This window comes from Protopterus annectens, chromosome 13.part0 (genome assembly GCF_019279795.1).
Source record: "Protopterus annectens isolate FY-2018-M chromosome 13.part0, PAN1.0, whole genome shotgun sequence".
Lineage (NCBI taxonomy): Eukaryota > Metazoa > Chordata > Ceratodontiformes > Protopteridae > Protopterus > Protopterus annectens.
In genome coordinates, this window is record NC_056747.1 from 699444163 (window position 1) to 699467857 (window position 23695).

Consider the following 23695-nt stretch of genomic DNA (forward strand, 5'->3'; position numbering starts at 1 on the left):
CCCTCCACCCCCTACCTATATATATACTAACTGGGTCCACGTCACAACTGAATCTCAAAATACTGAATTTCATTTGATTGAGACCACAATACTTAATTTTCAAAATACTGAAAACTCATTTGACTGAATCTCATTATAGTGAAAGCTTACAATCCTGAATTTCAAACCACAGACATGCACACTTACAACACCAATGATCAACTCTTTCCAAAACTTAAAAACTACTTACTTACCATCTTAACAGAAACTGGATGAGATAAAACCAAATTATGTGGGAGGGCTTCACCCCCACACCCCCCAACTATATAGCTCACCACCACAGTGTGCCCCTCAACCCAAGCCCTTAAGGCAAAACACTTTGCCCAATGTACTAATCATAGGAGAGTCAATTGTGGGGCACACTGATGTCCCACTCACTAGGTTAAACAAGGAGAAGGTGACAGTCAGTTGTCTATCAGGTGCCAGGATCTGCCACATAACACATGCATTCAGGTCACTCCACAACAAGTATAAATATGACTCAGTCATTGTCCATGTGGGTGTGAATGATCTGAGACATACCTCCCTGGACTACATGAAAAGAGATGTGATGGAACTCTCGGATTATGTGGCCCAGGGAGGTATGACCCTTGCCCTGAGCAGTATTCTACAGTCACCCAGAATGATACCACAGTACGATCAGAAAATGATTGACTTCAACAATTGGCTAAGTTTCTGGTGTCATTCTAAAGGGATCTGGTATCTGTCTCCCTGGGACGACATGATCGACAGACCTTGAGGCTTTGCCAAAGATGGCCTGCATCTGTCACTCCTGGGATTTCAGATACTGGCTAAGGCTCTTGCCACCCCTATAGTGCCTTTTTTAAGCAGTGTTCCAAAGACCAAAATTCCACTGTAACAGCTACAAACAAATGCAATCTGAGGGTCATGCTGCTCAATGCTAGAAGTCTAAACCTCAAGATGCACTTGCTCAAAGCTCTCCTCAATACCTGCTCACATGCTGGGGTCCACACTACCTTATCTGGCATGTTCTTCCTTGTCAGGTCTATAAGGGGAGAAGCTATGGTACTATAACTGGGGACAGACTATTTGTAGTACCCTGCTGTCCCTAAAAATGCCCTCACCTGCTTTTTAGTAACAGGTGCAGGCCATGCCTGAATGGCTTCCACTTTGGCAGGTTCTGGCATTATCTTACCACTCCCCACTCTATGTCCCCAGGTAGGAGACCTCCGCCATACCCACCTGACATTTTCTCGGCTTAATGGTCAACCCTGCCATCTGTAGTCTGCCTAGCACCTCCCTGACATGCTGAAGGTGGTCTGGCCAGGAATGACTGTAGATGGTAATATCATCTAGGTAAGCAAGGGTAAACCCTCTGGCTCCTACTAGGATATGATCTACCAGCCTCTGGAAAGTTGCTGGGGCATTCTTAATCCCAAAGGGCATCTTTGTGAACTCATACAAACCAAAAGGAGTCACAAAGGCTGACCTCTCTAGCACTGGGAGGCAAGGGCACCTGCCAGTAACCCTTGGTAAGATCAATGGTTGTAAGATACTTAGCCCCACCCAGCTGCTCTAGGGTCTCATCTGTCCTAGGCATGGGGTAACCATCCGACTCTGTGTGACTATTTAATTTCCTGTAGTCCACACAGAACCTGGTGCTGCCATCCTTCTTTGGCAGCAGTACCACTGGGGAGGCCTAGGGACTGTTGGACTCTTGAATCACCCCTAGTTCCAACATCTCCTGTACCTCCTCCTTCACAGTCTGTTTGACTCTCTCAGGCACTCTACAAGGGGCCTGCCTAATAGGCCTTTGGGGTCCTGTATTCCCCTGGTGCTGCACCAGGTGGGTGCACCCTGGTTTCCCAGTGAACATGTCCCCAAATTCCTGCAACACTGCTCAGATTTCTCAAACCTGGGTAGGAGATAGCTGCTGAGACATTGCTACCCCTTCCACTGAGGTGTCAGCCCTAGCCTCACTGAGGAGATCAGTCACCAGATCTCCCTTAGACTCCTCCTGCAATCCACTGCAAATGCTCAGCACAAGGGCCTCCCTATCATGGTAAGGTTTCATCATGTTAACATGGTACAATTTGTGCCCCTGCCATCTGCCTAGTAGTTCCACCATGTTGTTAACATCACTTATTTTTCTTACCACCTTGTAGGATCCCTCCCAAGCTGCTTGCAGCTTGTTGTGTCTGACAGGAATGAGAACCATTACCTGCTGCCCCACAGCATACTCTTTAGCTCGAACATTCCTGTCATACTACCCCTTTTTCTGTTGTTGGACTTCTGCCAGGTTCTCCCGGGCCAAGCTTATGAGTTCCCTGAGCCTTGTCTGGAGGTTTAGGACGTATGCCACAACAGACTCCTTGTGTGACTCGCACTCACCTTCCCACTCAACTCAAATTAAATCTAGCGGTCCCCTCACCCTATGCCAATACAGCAACTCAAAGGGTGAAAAACCTGTGGATTCTTGGGGAACCTCTCTGTAAGCAAACAACAGATGGGGCAAATATTTGTCCCACTCCCTCTTAAACTGATCTGCAAATGCCCGTAGCATGGACTTGATTGTAGAGTTTAACCACTCAACATGACCATTAGTCTAGGGATGGTAGGGGATGGTCTCCATGTGCTTCACCTCCGCAGGGCTTCCACAGACAAGCCAGCAGGTCTGACATGAAATTGGCACCTCTGTCAGTCAGTATTTCTTTTGGGAAACCTACCCTGCTGAAAATCTCTAACAAAGCATTTGCCACCTTCTCTGCCTCAATGGAGGTCAAAACCACTGCCTCAGGGTATCGTATAGCATAATCCACTACCACTAGGATATACTTTTTCACTGTGAAACTTGGGGTACCCAGAGAACCCACAATATCCATAGATACCCTCTGAAATGGCTCCTCAATCACAGACAAAGGCATCAAAGGAACTCTCACCTTGCCTCCTGCCTTGCCTACCTTTTGGCACTGCTCACAGATCCTGCAGTACCATGTTACATTTCTGGAAATTCTAGGCCAATAGAAGTTCTGCATAATACACCTCTTTGTATGTTTTATGCCCATATGACCTGCCAAGGGAATATCATGGGCTATGGCTAGAAGCGCTAGATGGTAGGCTCTAGGCACTACCAACTGCTGTACTCTCTCACATTCTAGCCCTCCCGCAGGGGTCCTCTCTCTGTATAGCAACCCTTTGTCCCAGTATACAGATTCCCCCTTTCCTTAAGAATCAGGTGCCTCCCTAGCTACCTGCCTCAGGCCTTGCAATGTAGGGTCTGAGAGATGAGCCTGCCTCAACTATCTCCTTGTAACCCTTCCCAACTCCCCTTCCACAGGAAGTCTGGCATCCTCTGACAGTGGTGCCTCACTGTCAGCCTGGGTACTACTATTCACCTCTAACTTTGCAGTTACTCTGTCCAAGGGACCATCAGTACCCCCAAGCAGCTGTGGCTCACCTTCAGTCTCATGGCTACAGGGTAGCTCACTCCCTGAAGTAACCACCTCACCAGTCCTGGCTGCAAGTATGCAGTCTGTCTGGGTCTCCCCCGGCTACCAGACTTACCTGCTTGTCTCCAAGCCTGACTGCGTGTAACTGCACAAGCACAGGGTACTGCACTATCAAAATCATTCCCTATCAGGACATCTGCAGGTATATCCTCAAAGACACCTACTTGCTGGCTTCCTTTTCCACCCTCCCAGTCAAGGTGAACCCTAGCCAAAGGTAATTGGAATGGGATCCCTCCTAAAGCCCTAACTGGAGTAGACTGCCAAGGCAAGTAGTGCTCCTCTGTAACCATTGCAGGCTTTACAATGGTTATATCAGAGGCTGTGTCTCTCTTGGCAATGGCCTCTTTGCCATTCTCTACAATAGGATATAGCCTCTGGTGGTAGTTTGGTACCCTTGTTGTCCCAAGATAACCTACTATTGGCATTTTGTCTTTCCCACTTACTGGCTCCCTCACCTTTTGTTCCCCACCTTGCCTCCGTGGACACCTGTATGCCACATGGCCCCACTGGTTGCATTCAAAACATTTAATCCTAGCTCCTAGACATGTACTGGGACCAGTGGCTTCCCCTGCTACTGGCAGATTCTGTTGTGGCAGTCTGTGCTGCCCACTATGGGTTCCTTTAGACCCATGATCAGTACTGGGGGTCCCTTTCCTGTGCAGGGCTGCCCTGCTTGACAGGTATAGGTCTCCCTTCTTCCCCAACTCATCTGAAGTAGGACATTGTCTATCAGCTAACCAGATCCTCCAGTTCTCAGGCAAAGTGCTAAGGGCTTGTTCCCTCACCAAAAGATCTGCCAGCCCTTCAAAAGTGGTGACCTGACATCCACTCACCCACCTATGGAAATAAGTGCTCAGTTCAGCAACATATTCACACACACTTTCATCTGCCTTGCGTCTATGCTCATGAAATGTTTTCCTATACATTTCAGGTGTTAGCTTAAACAGTTCTAAAAGACTATTTTTTACAGCAGTATAATCAAAGCATGCAACGTCAGACATTTTGGACAGAGCAGTTACAGCTTTACCATGGAGTAAGGGAATCAGGAACCGTACCCCGAACCCTTGGTCAACTTCATACTGTTTGTCACACCCTCTCAAACATATGAATGAAACTATCAAAATGATCCCCCTCTTTAAACTGCGGTTGAAATTTACTGACCTTTTGTGCTTCTGGGGTCCAGTTACTCCCTTCCAAATTACCTCCATGACTCTGGTGAAGAGTCAGCATCTCTTTCTCATGCTGCTTCTGCCTCTCTTGTTCCTCAGCTTGCAGATGTAACATTTTCTCATTCTCCTCAGCCTGCAAACATCACAGTCTCTCATTTGCTTCTAATTCCACACGCCTGGCCTTCAACTCAAGTCTTTTTAGCTCCAGCTGAATTTTTAAGTCCACTGCAGAAAGGTTGAGCTGTCATTTCTCCGAGGGAATTAAATCTCCACTGCCATTCTGATTGTCCTCCTGGTTGCTCTTTTCTGATGCAGCTTTAACCAAGGCTGCAATCAGGTCTGCCTTAGTCAGGTTTCCATGCACCAGTCCCCTAACCTGGCACATCATCACCAGCTGGCTCCTTGTCAGCTTTCCATACTCCTCTGCTGGCATACTGCCTGCTCACCCTGACTAACTAAGCTAACATAAGAAATAAAACAATTGTGATCTGAACTCTGAGTATTTACTGTGTGGCTGTTTTAGAGTACAAAAACACCTTCAAAGCTCACTGTACACAAGCTACAGGATTCACTCTACCCACACCACTACAATCCAATTAGTATTTGCCAACTAATTGATATGTGGTGTGGATATCCCACTGCTGCCAAATACAGAGGTAATTAACAGTAAGTGTTTTTTAGAGACAAGAGAAAGAAAATTCTTGACTTATAGAAAAATTAATATTTATTTTTTCTCGGGAAGGCAATTTTAATTTAATTATGTTACTATTAAAAAGTTTTTAACATGTTAGGAAAGTTTTTGATACATTTATATATTTGCATATATTTGTTTAGGATTTAGTGTTTTAAGATGAACTGTTTTAAATTAGTGTGAATATGTTAATACTAGGGGTGTTGAGCATGTGACTACTTTTTACTTCTTCATTGGCTGTTTGGTCTAATAAATGAGTGTGTTTCTTTACTGGCGTTTATTCTGATGAAATCATTTCTTATAAGATGGTAGGAAAGAATAAATCTGTGATACGCTAATATTGTTGTCCTTGGTCTTCCTACTACTTGCTGTGTAAGAGTTTTTTTTTCCTTTTATTTACTGAATGCAATTTTCAGTGAGTTGCCAGGAAATACATTTTATGAGGAACAGACAAAAATATGAGGCAAAAATCTGGACATTCTGTGCAAATCTGGACTAGATATTGCAGCCTGTGTAATAACTTGAGAAACATTTTCATAGCATTTTATTTGTTGAGTCTTAACTGTATAGACTGCACACTGTCTAAAGACATATTTTACATATTTTGTGTTGTCTGGCATATATCACACCATTTGTAAATCAGTTGTTCTGCCTATTCTCCAAATGCACTACCTTATTATACAGCTAGTTGATACCCCCACAAGAGGTGATAATATCTTGGACTTGGTATTAGCCAACATGAGTAACCACAGTAGCATCCCTACAGTATCATCCTCCCTGGTAAGATCTGACCATAAAGAGTCACTTTCGAAATTACCATCTCCTCTGACCCCCCTCTAGCTAAGGTCAAACAAAATAAACTTCTCCAAAGCTGATTACAACCTCCTGAGGGATGGTATAAACAGCTTCACAGCCCCCTCTCCTTCTGTAGGAACTGGCACCAATGTCCAAATCTACACCAAAGTACTATACGAGTATCTATATAGATGCATGGAATCAGGAATACCTGACAGGATGAAATCATACTCCGCAAGGAAGAGGAAACCTGTCTGGTGGACATCTCCAATAAATAAACTCTATAACAAAAGGAAAAATTTGCTGTCCAGGACCAAGAAGAGCAGGTAACCAATTGGGTCCAAATTGGCTACATCTACTAGAGAGAATCATAAGGTGGTCTTCACATCTGCAGTCTCAAAGGGAACATCCAGATCTGCTCAGAACTGGTGGTCAAGGACACCACATACGCAAATGCTGTTGATATAGCCAACTTGCTGGGTAACAGATTCAGCGAAAACTTCACCCCACTGCCCCCCATCAGTAAATCAGGACATACCCAGTACCTGTCCCCTCCCCTTATCTCTAGGGAACAAGTCATCACTGCCTTCTGAAAGGCAAAAAATACAGCCTCCGTGGGACCCAATAACATCCCAGGCTGCATCCTAGATGAACTCAAGCAGGAACTTGCAGAACCATTAGGTCTCCTATTCAACCAAAGCCTCAGTACTGGCTTCTTCCTAGCTGAGTGGAGCCACTGTCATTCCTTTGCACAAAGGTGGAGTGTCCACTGATCCAGGAAATTATAGACCCATCAGCCTAACTAGCCTGATCTGCAAGGCTATGGAATGAATTATCATGGACCTCGTTAATAAGGACATTGGCAACCTCCAAACCCTCGATCCAACACAGTTTGGCTTCGTCAAGGGGAGGTCATATCTGTTAAATGTGGCTGACTTCTTTGAGATAGTCACTAAAGCTATGGATGAGGGGAAGACAATGCACACCACCTACCTTGACCTGGCTAAAGCCTTCGACACTATTCCCCACTCAGGCATAATAGATAAACTCTCTCAATTAGGCATCCATCTGTATGTCACCAGATGTGTAGCAAACTGGTTTACTGATAGAACCCACCTAGTCAAAATACGGGAAGCCACCTCATGTAGTAGACCCACACTGAGCAGTGTACTCCAGGGATTGATCTTGGGGCTTCTGTTATTTGGAATATACTTTTCTGAGGTGCAGGCCAAAACCAATGGGCTATGGCTGACCACATTTGCAGATGATTGCAAGCTAAGCGCTGTCATCAATTCCCCTAGTGATATGGACACCCTCCAAGAGGGTCTCACTCACAAAATTACTGGTGCAAGAAACATGGCCTCAAGCTGAATACCAAAAGATGCATCATCATCCCCTTTGGGGAGAGTGACGTCCCCACAAATTATCACATTAATAACAACAGCCTAAGCATGCAATCAGTTATGAGGGATTTGGGCTCCCAGGCTGATAGCAACCTGATTTTTTACCACCATACTGCAGTGGTGGTGCTGCGGTAGCGTTGTCGCCTCACAGTAAGACATTGTCCTGTTTGATTCTCAGCTAGAGCGTCTTCTGTGTGGAGACATGCGTGAATGGGCGTACCTTCATTGAAGGTTGTGCGTCAGGGCCGGCAACTCGGCACGTAAAAATCTACTGCCAATCATTAGCGGACCGAAGTTCTGCTGTGGCGACCCCTAACCGGGAAAAGCCGAAAGACACAACAACATAAGTAAGTAAGTAAGTAATGACATCTCCTCCAGGGACAAGGAGGTCATAATATCCCTGTATTCTTCCCTTAGAAGGTGCATTATTGAGTACAATGCCCCTTTCGGCAGGTACCATGCAGCAGCTGATGAGACCACAGAGGTTCCTCACCAGGAGAATTCAGGGCCTCACACATCTGTCCTACACTGACAGGCTAAAAGCCCTGTACCTCTACTCAGTTTTATACAGACTCCTCAGAGGTGACCTCTGTCTGGCATACAAAGCAATCTCAGACCCTGCCTTGATGGGATTGCTGCATATCCGCAAGTCAAGCTCCACTCGAGTAACCCACATTTGCGATCTCAACCTGGTCTGTGACATCAAGAGTTGTTGGCAGGACATATCTGTGTCCCAGAGAATCCCCATTCTATGGAATAAACTCCCTCTACATGTCAAGCAAAGTACCTCACTATCCCTTTTTAACTGCAACCTGGATAACTGGATGGGAAACAAAAAATACACCCCTGGGATTCCACCTGTGTCCCTGTTGGACAGGGGCTTTGGGTGCTGAATTGGCTAAACATGGGCTAAACTCCTGGCTAGGGTTATAAGGGTCTCAGGACCAATAGCCCAATAACTTAGTAATTTCCTATGATCCTATGTAAAATGTTTGTATTGCAAGCTGTAGTTTATGTATTTATTTTTTCCTCTTGACCTTTGCTGAATATGGATCATGCCCAGACAGACAATCTGACTGACAAAACATGAAGAGACTAACAAACAAATACAATGAACGCAGCCTCCTTTAATTGTTAGCAAACCCTGGGCCACCAGTCCCCAAAGTAATAACATGTTGGATGACTTGGTTCATACTAGCCAGAAGAAACATGACGGCTAAGAGAAGAGAAGGAACTCCATCAATTTTACTATATTAGGAATACATTAGGAATGTGAAGAAAGTCTACTCCTAACAGAGCATCATCACCATTCTAAAGAATAAAGCTGTAGGCTGGAGTATTTTTGTATCTTTTTCTCCAGTGGTAGTCCCTGTGTTGTTTAGCACTATATTAAACACAATAGCCTCTGTCTGATATTTCTACATACTTGGTTTATTAACTGCATCCAGAAGGTAGTTATAAAATAGATTTTCAGAAAAAAATAACTTGACTTTACAAATATATTCTTGATACTCGTATGTGGTTTAATTAAAAACTGAACCAAACTTCCATTTCACTGCATTCATTTTGCTTCTCTCTGTGTTAGGCAGATATGAAATAATTATTTTATGTTGTGGACCACTTTTTCAGGTATCGGAAACGGACTTAGAAAAATCAAGGAAGGGAAGAGAAGAGACTACAATATTTATGCAACTGTCCACCCCTCTAGAACATAGGAAGGAATTTACATCTTCACTGCAGTTACCTCACTGAGACACATTCAAGAATAATTTGACCAAACTAGTGTGTTCTGTAATTTAATTTTTTTTTGGGGGGGCGGGCTTCACTGACCTTAGATGCTAACAGCCAACCTCACTCCTCCTCCTCTTGTGGTCCATTCATCCCTCACCAATGCTGGACTGCCTATCTTCACTTCAGTCTCTTATCAAGTAGTTTGCCCTTCATCAGATTTACTCTACATCAGCACTAGCAGGGCGAAACAACTAATATATGTCCCAGGAAAGGAGGAACTTGCATTCCTGTTGAACTTCTCATTTAATATGCTATACTGAAAATACAAAAACATCTGTCATTCTCCAGTGTGTATTTTTTTTCCATTTTTTAGAGTGATGTCCTCTTCTCCAGCAGCCAGCAGTCACAGTCTTATCTACAGTGACAGCATCAGTGGGAACTTGTCTCTTCCACTGTCACTCTGCAGTGGATACTGTCCAGCTCATTGTTTGCAGGTAAGTAACAGGAGCCTAGGTCCTGTTCTAAAATTGTCCAACCAATCACCTGTTTAACTGAGTTAAATTATACATCTTAATGGCTCGGACTAACTAAGCAACATGACAGGGTGGATATTACTGGAAAATGTTCTCATGTCTTACATGCTTTTATCATGAACTTCAAATCACTACCTTAGCTTCATGAGGTATGTGTGTGTTCTCCAATACACTTTGCTCTAGTGTGCTTTGCAGCTAGCTCAGATGTTTCCGGCTTTAAAAACTGCTTGAACTTTCTGTTCTCTGGTGGCCACTGTTTATGCTGTAGCATGAATCTAGGGCATAGCAGACCTGAAAGGTACATGACAATCTTTATTACATACCTTCTTACATCAGAAAGGTGCTTAACAAGTTTATCTTATACTTAAATTCAGGCCATAATTACTGCATTCCATGTATTACACACAAGAAATACATATATAACTATATAATGCATATATATATATATATATATATATATATATATATATATATATATATATATATATATACACACACACACACACACACACACACACACACACACACACACACAGTGAATATCAAAAGTTTACACACCCCTGTTAAAATGAAAGGTTTTTGTGATATAAAAAAATGAGACCACAATAAATCATTTCAAAAGTTTTCCCACCTTTAATGTGACCTATAACTTGTACAATTCAATTGGAAAAAAAAAACAAATCTGTTAGGGGGAAAATATAAAAAAATAAAAAATGTACAATAAGCTGGTTGCATAAGTGTGCACACCCTTTAACTAATACTTTGTTGAAGTACCTTTTTATTTAATTACAGCATTCAGTCTTCTTGGGTAGGAGTCTATCAGCATGGCACATCTTGACTTGGCAATATTTGCCCACTCTTCCTTGCAAAAGCCCTCAAAATCTGTCAGATTGCAAGGGCATCTCTTGTACACACCCCTCTTCAGGTCACCCCACAGATTTTCTATTGGATTTAGGTCTGGGCTTTGGCTAGGCCATTCCAAAACTTTAATTTTCTTCTGGTGAAGCCATTCTTTTGTTGATTTGGATTTATGCTTTGGGTCATTGTCGTGTTGAAAGGTGAAATTCCTCTTCATCTTCAGCTTTCTAACAGATGCCTGAATGTTTTGGGCCAAAAGTGACTGGTGTTTGGAACTGTTCATAATTCCCTCCACCTTGACTAAAGCCCCAGTTCCAGATGAAGAAAAGCAACTCCAAAGCATAATACTGCCACCACCATGCTTCACCATGAGGATGGAGTTCTTCTGGTGATGTGAAGTGTTGTTTTTGCGCCAAACTTACCTTTTCAAATTCTGGCCAAAAAGTTCAACTTTGGTCTCATCAGACCATAACACATTTTCCCACATGCTTTTGGGAGACTTGATGTATTGTTTTGCAAATTTTAGCTGGACGTGGATGTTTTTCTGCTGTGATAAACATTTCTGTAGTGTTTACTGTCTAAAAGAGTGTAGGCTACTAGCTTTAGCATTGTTCCCCACCCTCCCTCCTTGTTGATGTCTTGCTGTTATACTTGGTGGCTTTGCAGTTGCCCACCCATACTGTTAATTTGATCTGGGACACTCCTCCCAGTCTAGGGTCATTAGCTCATTCTACCTAATACAGAGAGAACATCTGAGAAGTCCAACCCACTTAGTTTCTTTCCTTCTGTTCCTCCTTTCTCCCTTTCTTACAAAAAAAAAAATTGCCTGAACCCCCTTGTGTTTTGACTGTGCTTCTCAAACATTTTGGAAATATAGAATATATTTTAGTGCATTTATTAAAACTGTATTTTCCTTAATATTGCTACAACTCAAGTGCTATAGATTGCACTGCATCTGAATTATTTTAGTGTGTTTTAGCTGCTTTTCTGTATATATATATATATATATATATATATATATGTAGACTTTTCTGTATATGTAGACTAGCTACTTATTCTACTGTATTACTGCCTCTTAAATCGTTTTTCAGTTGTGCACTTGCCTTGCTTCATTCAAAAAGTTTTAAATTGCTAATTTTGTAGAGTTTTAATTGCATTTACTGTTTAGGGCTACACCTCCAAGTGTGTTAGCCTTTTCTGTGTTTATTTACTGTATTATTGCATTGTTTAGCTTGTTTTAACTAACAAAAAAAAAAAAAAAAAAAATACTGTCTTGTTTGCTTGTTTCCCACCTTTCCTAGCTGGTATAGTCCAGATCTCAGGCTTTGCTGGTTTCAGGACTTTATTTTGTGTGTTCAGAGAGAAAATTACAGTCAGCTGCCTGTTGGGTGCCAGGATCTGCCACATAATGTATGCACTCAAGTCACTCCACAACAAGTACAAATACAACTCTGTCATTGTCCATGTTGGAGTGAATGACTTGAGACATACCTCCCTGGACTACATGCAAAAGAGACATGGAAGAGCTCTGGGATCATGTGGTCTAGGCAGGTATGACCCTAGCCCTGAGTAGCATCCTGCCTTCGCCAGAATTATACCACAGTATAAGGACAAAATGATTGACTTCAACAATTGGCTAAGCTTCTGGTGTCACTCAAAGGGGATCCAGTATCTGTCTGCCTGGGATGACATGATCAACAAACCACAATGCTTTACCAGAGATGGTCTGCATCTGTCACCCCTGGGATTCAGGTTACTGGCTAAAGCTCTTGCCATCCCTAAAGTGCCTCTTTTAGGCAAGGTCCAAAGGACAAAACTGCCACCGTAACAGATACAAGCATGCAAAATCTGAAGGTAATGCTACTCAATGCTAGAAGTCTAAACCTCAAAATGCACTCTCTCGAGGCACTCCTAAAATGGAGAACATTGATATCTGTGCAGTAACTGAGACCTGGTTCAAGACTCCAGAGAGCACCACTGCAATACCAGGCTACAACTCTTACCACACTTTTTGGCCACCAAGCCAAGACCAAAACACTAAAGCTGGAGGAGTGTCCATATTCACCAAGGATATTCACACCTCCAGGTTTGTTGCCCAACACAATGCATCTGAAATTCTCCAGGTGCAACTAACACTAGGTAAGACTGCAATCCAAATTGTAGCTTGCTACAGATCCCCCACCATGCACCAAGATTCTCACTACACCTTTCTAAACATACTGGAAAATATTAAGATACAATCAAATACCCTAATACTGGGTGATTTCAATTACCATGCCATTAACTAGGAAAACTACTCAGGTACCAACACCTTTTCCCAACGGTTCTTGGAATTCATAAATTCCAATGCCCTGGATCAACTAATCCATTGTCCCACCAGGGGCTCCAATGTCCTAGACCTGGTCATTACCAACATGGGCAATAGATGCTCCACACCAGTGGTCACCCCCTTATTGGTCAGGTCTGACCATAAGCAAATCACCTTGACATCCACATCCCACCCTCACCCCCATAAAAAACATCTCCAAAGCCAACTTCATGCTACTTAAGTCAGAAGTGACAAACTTTATGGCACTCATGCAGACGAGAGCTGAAAGTTTGACTGCTGAATCCTACACTAAGGCACTGTATGAGCACATGCACTCATGCATGAATCATGCCATCCCAAGTAGAACCAAGACTCTCTTTCAAAAAAAGTAAGCCAATCTGGTGGTCCCCTGCCATAAACAAACTATACAACAGAAGGAAGAAACTGTTGCAGAAAAGAGGAAAATCCCAGGATGCAAAAAAACTCCCTTACCAGCCTCAGTAAGAAGCTCATAAAATCCTCCAAAGCTAGTTACAAAAATAAAATTGCCAAAGATTCCAAAGACAACCACAAGGCATTCTATAGTTATGTCAAGAATCTAAATGGCAATGCTCAAATCTGTTCTGAGCTACAACAGAATGGCATTAATTGTACTGATCCTAAGGATATTGCCAGTATCCTGGCAGATCGATTTAGTGCTAACTTCACCCCCCTCTCACCCCCTAAAGGGCCCATCTCAATACCAAAATATTGCCAAATTACAGTAATCATGGCCACACAGGTAGAAACTGCACTCTCCAAAGCTAAGAATACAGCATCCATGGGACCAGATGACATGAACTACAAAATGAACTGGCACCTCCCCTAAGTGTCATGTTTAATCATACCCTCACCTCAGGTTTCATGCCCACTGAGTGGTGCACAGCTACAGTTATCCCACACCACAACGGGGGATCCAACTTGGATCCCAGGAACTACCATCCCATCAGTCTAACGAACCTGATCTGCAAGGGCATGGAATGCATTATCATGGAACTTATACACAAACACATTGGCAACCTTCAAACACTGGACCCCACCCAGTTTGGGTTCGTGAAGGGCTGATCTTGTCTCCTGAACCTGATTGACTTCTTTGAATCAGTCTCTAGAGCTGTGGACAAGGGTAAGGTGGTCCACACAGCCTATCTGGACCTCGTCAAGGCCTTCAACACCATCCCGCACTCTGGAATCATAGATAAACTTACTAGGCTGGGCATTAATCCCTACATCACTCGATGACTTGCCAACTGGCTTACTGACAAAACCCAGACTGTAAAAGTAGCCGACTCCAAATCCAGCTCCAGACAAGTGACAAGTGGAGTACCTCAGGGTTTAGTCCTGGGACCGCTCTTGTTCAGCATCTGCTTCTCTGAAGTACAGACCAACTTTAAGGGACTCTGGATAACAAAGTTCACAGATGACTGCAAACTGGGAGCCATTATTGAATCCCTATTTTATGTGGATATTCTACAAAAGGGCCTTACAGAAACAGATCCTTGGTGCCAGAGCCATGGGCTCAAGCTTAATGCCAAGAAATGTATAGTTATCACCTTTGGGAAAAAACATGTACCCGTGAATTACCACATAGGTGGCAGTACACTAAACACCGAAAGTGTGATGAGAGACTTAGGGATACAGGTGGACAGTGGTATCACCTTCGATAACCACATTGCCACAACAGTCAGGAAATCCTTCTATGTGGCACACCTCATCACTAAGGGGTTTTCATCCAGAAAATGGAGGTCATTGTCCCACTGTACTCATCCCTCATTAGACCCATTATAGAGTACAATGCCCCGTTTGGTATGCACCTCACAAGACATCTGCAACAGCTGGAAAGGCCGCAGAAATACCTCACTAAAAGGATCACAGGCTAAAAGAAGATGTCCTATGCTGACTATCTAAAAAAATTCCAGCTATACTCTGTGGCATATCGTCTAATCTGCTTAACATACAAGTGCATGTCAAACCTTGAGCTGTTGGACATGCTCCACTTAAAGAAATCCCAATCCCTCAGAGCCACACACTCCAGGGATCTAAACCTTGTCATCACAATGAACAAAACATGCTGGAGGGATAGGTTCCTGACCCAGAGACTCCCTATACTCTGGAATAGACTGCCCATACATGTCAAGCAGAGTGCCTCCTTGGCCCTCTTCAAAAAGAAACTTGATGATTGGATGGGAGATAGGAAATTCACCCTGGGGAATCACGACAGTCACCCTGCTAGACAGTGGTCCAGGGAAGTAAATACTGTGGGAAGAAATATCCAGGGAATTGTTTGGCTAGACTTCTATAGGCCCTCAGACTGATAGCCTAGTACCAACCAATGAACCTAAGAAAAGGCTTCCATCTTGCAACCTTACCCCATAGCCCAGACATATGTAGAATGCGGGAGATTGTTGTCACATGTAGTACACAACTAGTACTTGCCAGAAATTCCTGCAGCTCCTTCAGTGTTGCTGTATGACTTTTGGCAGCCTCCCTGACCAGTTTTCGTCTTGTCTTTTCATCAATTTTGGAGGGACGTCCAGTTCTTTGCAACATCACTGTTGTCCCATATTTTCTCCACTTTTTGATGACTGTCTTCACTGTGTTCCATGCTTTATCCAATGCTGCGGAAATTTTTTTGTACCCATCTCATGACTGATACCTTTCAACAATGAGATCACTTTGATGCTTTGTAAGCTGTCTGCGAACCATGACTGTTGCTGTAACAGGCAACTAAGTAAATGTCAGGAAAATCCTACTAGGACAGCTGAATTTTATTTGGGGTTAATCAGAGTTTCTTTAATTGATGGCAGGTGTGTACCGAAGAAGACTGAATGCTGTAATTAAATCAAAAGGTGCTTCAACAAAGTATTAGTTTAAGGGTGTGCACACTTATGCAACCAGCTTATTGTGCATGCCTCACAGCAAGAAGTTCTCCTGTTCGATTCTCGGCTGGAGCCCCTTCTGTGTGGAGTCTGCATGTCCTCCCCGCGGTTGAGTGATGTTAAAGACATGCAGGTGGGTGTGAGCATGAACGGGCACGCCTTCGTTGAAGGTTGGATGTCGGGCTGGCAACTCGGCACTGTAAAAATCCACTGCCAATCATGAGCAGACTGGAGTTCCGCTGTGGCGACCCCTAACTGGGAAAAGCTGAAAGTCTTAAAAAAAATACTTTTCCCCTAACAGATTTGTTTGTTTTTCAATTGAATTGTACAGGTTATAAGTCACATTAAAGGTGGGGAAAGTTTTGAAATGATTTATTGTGGTCTCATTTTTTTATATCACAAAAACCTGGCATTTTAACAGGGGTGTGCACACTTATTATATCCACTATATATATATATATATATATATATATATAGATATATATAGATATATATAGATATATATATATATATATATATATATATATATATAACTACATAATATATATATGTGTGTGTGTGTGTGTGTGTGTGTATACACATATATATATATATATATAAATATATGTATATACACACGCACACACACACACACACACACACACACACACACACACACACACACACACACACACACACACACATATATATTTTTATTGGAGCCACTTTGACAACATTAGGAACATGTTAGGTTTGACAGCACAATTTATTTATTAGAAGGGCAGAATATGGAAATGCTTTTTGAGAAAACCATGCAAGGGTGAGGGCTAATCACACTACTAGGAAAAGCAGCAGCTGCAATCAGTGCTGCTATATTCATAGGTTCATAGGTTGGTACTAGGCTATCAGTCCTAGGGCCCATACAAGCCTAGCCATAACAATTCCCTGGCTTCACACACTATTTACTTCCCTGGACCCCTGTCTAGCAGGGCAACTGACGTGATCCAAGGGGTGAATTTCCTTTATCCCATCCAATCATCAAGGTTCCTTTTTTTAGAGGGCCAATGAGGCGCTCTGCTTGATATGTATGGGCAGTCTATTCCAGAGACTGGGGAGTCTCTGGGTCAGGAACCTATCCCTCCAGCATGTTTTGTTTATTGTGATTACAAGGTTTAGATCCATGGAGCGTGTGGCTCTGAGGGATTGGGATTTCTTTAAGTGGAGTATGTCCAACAGCTCTGGGTTTGACATGGCCTTGTATGTTAAGCAGGGATCGCCTCTGAGTAGAGAATATGCGACAGAGTATAGCTGGAGTTTTTTAAGGTGGCCAGAATAGGGCATCTGCTTTAGGCCTGTGATTCTTTTAGTGAGGTATTTCTGCTGTCTTTCCAGTTGTTGCAGATGTCTTGAGAGGTACATATCAAATGGGGCATTGTATTCTATAATGGATCTAATGAGGGATGAGTACAGTGGGATAATGACCTCCTTTTTTTGGATGAAAACTCCTTAGTGATGAGGTGTGCCACATAGAATGATTTCCTGAATGTTGTGGCGACGTGGTTATCGAAGGTGAGACCACTGTCCACCTGTGTCCCTAAGTCTCTTATCACACTTTCGGTGTTTAGTGTACTGCCACCCATATGGTAATTCATGGGTACATGTTTTTTCCCAAAGGGGATAACTATACATTTCTTGGCATTGAGCTTGAGCCCATGGCTCTGGCACCAAGCATCTGTTTCTGTAAGGCCCTTTTGCAGAGTATCCACATCATTTGAGGATTCAGTAATGGCTCCCAGTTTGCAGTCATCTGCAAACTTTGTTAGCCAGAGTCCCTTCGTGTTGGCCTGTACTTCAGAGAAGTAGAAGCCAAACAAGAGCGGTCCCAGGACTGAACCCTGAGGTACTCCACTTGTCACCTGTCTGGAGCTGGATTTGGAGTCGGCTACTTTTACAGTGTGGGTTCTGTCAGTAAGCCAGTTGGCAACCCATCGAGTGATGTAGGGATTAATGCCCAGCTTAGTAAGTTTATCTATGATTCCAGAGTTGGGGATGGTGTCAAAGGCCTTGGTGAGGTCCAGATAGGCTGTGTGGACTGCCTTACCCTCATCCACAGCTCTGGTGACTGATTTGAAGAAGTCAGTCAGGTTCAGGAGACAAGATCAGCCCTTCAAGAACCCAAACTGGGTGGGGTCCAGTGTTTGAAGGTTGCCAATATCTTTGTTTATAAATTCCATGATAATACATTCCATGGCCTTCTAGATTAGGCTCGTCAGACTGATAGGGCGGTAGTTCCCGGGATCCAAGGTGCATCCCTCCCTGTGGAGTGGTATAACTGTAGCTGTGCTACACTCAGTGGGCACGAAGCCTGAGGTGAGGGTATGATTAAACATGACACTTAGGTGAGGTGCCAGTTCTTTTTGTAGTTCATGTAGTACACAGCCCAGGATGTCATCTGGTCCCATGGATGCTGTATTCTTAGCTTTGGAGAGTGCGTTTTTTACCTGTGTGGCAGTTATTACCGGAATTTGGCAATCTTCCGGTATTGAGAATGGCCGTTTATGGGGTGAGAGAGGGGTGAAGGTGGCACTGAATCGATCTGCCAATATATTGGCAATATCCTTAGGATCAGTATATTTAATGCCATTCTGTTGTAGCTCAGAGCAGATCTGAGCATTGCCATTTAGATTCTTGACAGTAATAGAATGCCTTGTGGTTGTCTTTGGAATCTTTGGCAATTTTATTTTTGTAACTAGCTTTGGAGGATTTTACGAGGGATTTCAGCTTCTTACTGAGGCTGGTAAGGGAATTTTTTTGCATCGTGGGATTTTCCTCTTTTCTGCAACACTTTCTTCCTTTTTTGGTAAAGTTTGTTTATGGCAGGAGACCACCAGATCGGCTTCCTTTTTTTGGAGGAGAGCATCTTGGTTCTATTTGGGATGGCACGATTCATGCATGAGTGAATGTGCTTGTAGAGTGCCTTATTGTAGGACTCAGCAGTCAAACTTTCAGTTCCCATCTGCATGGGAGTCATGAAGTTTGTCACTTCTGACTTGAGTAGCATGAAGGTGGCTTTGCAGAAGTTTTTTATGGAGGTTTCCTTACTGGAGAGTGGGGTGGGATGTGGATGTTAAGGGTGATTAGCTTATCGTCTGACCTGACCAATGAGGGGGTGACCATAGATCTGGAGCATCAATTTCCCATGTTGGTAATGACCAGGTCTAGGATATTGGAGCCCCTGGTGGGACTATGGATTAGTTGATCCAGGGCGTTGGAATTTATGAATTCCAAGAATCGTTGGGCAAAGGTGTTGGTACACGAGTAGTTTTCCCAGTTAATGGCAGGGTAGTTGAAATCACCCAGTATTAGGGTGTTTGGATGTATCTTAATATTTTCCAGTATGTTTAGAAAGGTGTAGTGAGAATCTTGAGGCATGGTGGGGTATCTGTATCAAGCTACAATTTGGATTGCAGTCTTACCTAGTGTTAGTTGCACCTGGAGAATTTCAGACGCATTGTGTTGGGCATCTAGCCTGGTGGTGTGAATATCCTTTGTGAATATGGACACTCTTCCCCCTTGAGTGTTTAGATCCTGGTTTGGTGGCCAAAAAGTGTGGTAAGAGTTGTAGCCTGGTATTGCAGGGGTGCTCTCTGGAGCCTTGAACCAGGTGTCAGTTACTGCACAGATATCAATGTTCTCAAATTTAGGAGTGCCTCAAGAGTGTGCATTTTGAGGTTTAGACTTCTAGCATTGAATAGCATTACCTTCAGATTTTGCATGCTTGTACCTGTTTCGGTGGTGGTTTTGTCATTTGAAATTTGCCTAAAAAAGGCACTATAGGGGTGGCAAGATCCTTAGCCAGTAACCTAAATTGCAGGGGTGACAGGTGCAGACCATCTCTGGCATATTGACACTAAAGTGAAGGGTAATATTTTTTCTTGCATTAAAAGTTTTGTTAAATATTCAAAAGCTTATTGTGGTACTAATGCTGTGATGTACAAACAAAACAGTGAGTCTCCTCAGAGAGAGAAAGGTATTAGAAAATAATTTTATTTTTGGCTTTACTGGAAAAGCTCTCTCAGATGCTGCCACAGATTGCTGTGAGTAAAAGATTAGTTTGTTTTGTTTTCTTGTATTTGGTATTGCTTCATTGCCTTCTTCTATTTTGTATATTGTGGTTTATTTTCTGTACACTTGTATTCAGATTTTAAATGCATTTTTTAAACTGTGAGAGACCACAGGTGTGTCTCTTGTGAGTCACACAGAAATTAGAAAAGGTTAATTAAGATTAATTACCTGTGAAATGAGGGTGGAGCTAGGAAATGAACCTTCTATTTAAGAGGTAAAATAAAACATTTAAGGGCTTTATTGGAAAGCTCACTCGGACACTGCTACATATTGCTGTGAGGGAATGGTTAGCCTGTTTTTTCTTTCTTCTACTTTGCATTGCTTCATTGCTTTCTTCTATTTTGTATATAGTGGTTTATTTTATTTACACTGTTTTTCTTGTTTTCTGCTTTTAATTGCATGTTTAAACTAGGAAAGAGACCACAGCTTTGTCGCTTGTGAGTCACACAGAAATACACTTTCCCCCACCCTCTCACCCTGGTGCTGCTGTGTTTTTAAAAGCAACTGTCTTTCTAGTTACCTGCTTCTTATGTTAATTAGACCACACCGATTCTCAGCTAGAGCGTCTTCTGTGTGGAGACATGCATGAATGGGCGTACCTTCGTTGAAGGTTGTGTGTCAGGGCTGGCAACTCGGCATGTAAAAATCTACTGCCAATCATTAGCGGACCTGAGTTCCACTGTGGCGACCCCTAACCGGGAAAAGCTGCAAGACACAACAACATTTCCATTTCTCTCCACTTTCATTGTCTGTTGTGAGAAGCACATTATCATGTTTGCGATATCTCTACCCTTCAGCTATTTAAATGTATTGGTCATCCCACTATATTCCATAGAGCCAGAATACAAAGAGCACACCCCTTCCACTTTATCTTGCTCTTTTAAAATTAATTATTACTGGCTCCCCATTTAGATAGCTAAAGCTGAAATTACCCCCTCCTTCATATCTAACTGCTTGCTTCAAACTGCAGCTCTTAGGACATTAACCCATTTTCCATCTTACATTTCAAATCTGCAACATCTACTGAAAGACCACCAGACTCTCAGTAGTCATCCAGAGGTTAGTGCATCTATTTTCCTCCTGGTAGGAGAGAAACATAGGGGCATTATTTCCTGGATACTGCTGATAACCAGAAAGCCTAATATCTGCTTCATATGTGCCAGTTTGGAATTTCTGTTTGCATTTTTATTCTGGTGAGAGAAGGGGAAGAGCACATTGATTCCTGACTGTTTCTGATTGGGCAGTAAGTGTCTGTGTTGGACCTTCCTGATTGGTCTGATTGCTATTCAAGGCATCTACCAGGAAATGGCTACAGCAAGCCTACAGGCTTTTGCTTCATCTGGGAGAAAACTGTTGATTAGCCAAGAGCCTGTCCACCTGTCCACCTACTTCAAATATTGGGATTGATGCTACTGTTTTGTTTCTGGTGAGAGTGGAACCACATTATCAATAGGCTGTATAACAGAAGGAAGAAAAGCATGGCAAAAATTAGGAGGTGTAACACCCAGCAGGATAAAAGCACTCTCATCAAACTAAACAAAACACTCAGAGGACAAATAAAGTCTACCAAAGCTAAATTTGAGGTAAAGTTGGTTTCCTAGGCCAAGGACAACCACAAAGCATTCTTTAGCTATGTCCACAACCTCAAAGGCAATACACAATTGTGTGCAGAGCTCAAAGGTTCATAGGTTCATAGGTGTGTACTAAGCTAATGGCCCTGGAGTCTTTACAAGCCTAGCCCTTAGAAGTCCCCTGGCATTGTTCCACCTGACGTTAGTTCTCAGTGCCTCTATCAAGTAGATCCACTGGAGTAATCTCCAGGGTGAACTTTCTATTTGGTGGGGCTTGTTAATTGTCCATTGTTAATGGAGCCACGTGTACTGAACCAGAAGATGTAGCAAACCTAACGGCCAACAAATTCAGCTCCAACTTTACTCCCCCCCCCACCTTCCTTCAGGAAATACCATCAAATATAACTCTCTCTACTATCACTAGGGAACAAGTCCTTAACGGTCTGTCTAAGTCCAAGAACATTGCATCAATGGACCCAGACAATATCCCAGGATGCCTTCTAAATAGTATGAAAGATGACCTATCAGGCCCTCTGGAATTGCTATTTAACTGTAGCCTCCAAACAGGCTTCATGCCTCATGAACGGAGAACAGCAACAGTAATCCCTCTGTACAAAGGTGGGCCATCTACAGGCCCTGGAAACTACAGACACATAAGTCTCACTAGTCGCATATGCAAAGCCATGGAAAGAATTATTATGGAAATGATCAGTAATGACATAGGAAACCTCCAGACTCTGTAACCAACCCAATTTGATTTCTTCAAGGGCAGATCAAGCCTACTTAACCTGGTGTACTTCTTTGAGAAGGTCATCAAAGCAATGGATGAGGGCAAACTCTAGAGGTTATGGATAAACCCTTATGTCACCCAGTGGATAGCCAAGTGGCTCACAGATATGACCCGGAACGTTAGACAGGTCAGTCAGAAGTAGAGTTCCTCAGGAATTTATCCTGGAACCACTCCATTTTGGCATTTACTTCTCTGAAATCAAGTCCAATGTAAATGGCATCTGGCTAAGTAAATTTGAAGAATCTCTCACCAACACAAATGTTCTCCAGGAAGGGTTGACAATGACAAACAACTGGTGTCAAAGCCATGGACTAAAACTAAATACCAAAAAATGCATAACAGAATCCTTTATAAAGTCATCCACCCCTGGCAATTATCATATTGACAACACACAATGAAGAGTTGACCCAATAGTCAGGGGCTTGGGGACACACATAGACAGTAATCTAACCTGTGACCATCACATGTCTACAGCTGTGAGAAAATCATTCTATATTGTACAACTTATAAACAAAGGTATGGCATCTAGGTCCAAGGAAGTCATTGTTCCACTGTATCCAGCATTCATCAGACCTGCCATTGAGTACAGTGTCCCCTTCAGTATGTACCTAACCAGGTACATCCAACAATTGGAATGCCCACAGAAGTTACTCAGTAAAAGAATACATGCTGTAAATAACATGTCTTCTGCAGATCCCTTCAAGGCCCTATCCAGTGGCGGATCCAGGAATTTGCAAAAGGGGGGGGGGTGCAGTCTGGTTAGTTGACTACTGGGGTGGGAGTGGGAAAGTGGGACACTGGGTTTGGTGGTTATGGAAAGATCACCTTAAGAAGCTGTGACACAGTGTGAGGAAATACAGCAGTATACATGAAGATGGTGGTGGTGCTGCGGTAGCGTTGTCACCTCACAGTTAGACGTTGCCCGTTCGATTCTCATTTAGAGTGTCTACTGTGTGACGACATGCATGAATGGGCGTTCCTTCATTGAAGGTTGTGCATTAGGCCCGGCAAGCCAGCACATAAAACTCTACTGCCAATCAGTACTGGACCGGAGTTCCGCTGTGGCGACCCCTAACCGGGAAAAGCCGAAAGACATACACACACACACATGCACATGAAGATGCACATGATTTTGCTGTGGATGTGATAGTAGAAACAGGTAATTCCTGTGCAGCACATAGAACATTTACAAATAGTACAAGTATTTTCAATGCATGCCTGGAAAAGATGATTGGTTGCCCATGCCAAGTCACAGTCTCCTTCCATGGCACAGCTGGCATATATATATATATATATATATATATATATATATATATAT

At 43.0% G+C, this 23695-nt stretch overlaps 1 protein-coding gene across 8 annotated transcripts in view; it reads left to right on the forward strand.

The window, feature by feature from the left end:
* KIF12 (kinesin family member 12) overlaps positions 1–23695 on the forward strand; it is a 521732-nt gene that overhangs the window by 394051 nt on the left and 103986 nt on the right. For all 8 annotated transcript variants that reach the window (XM_044054389.1, XM_044054390.1, XM_044054391.1 and 5 more), the window contains one exon: positions 9672–9792. In XM_044054389.1, coding sequence (XP_043910324.1) covers positions 9672–9792 — 121 coding nt within the window. The remainder of the gene's footprint in view (positions 1–9671; positions 9793–23695) is intronic.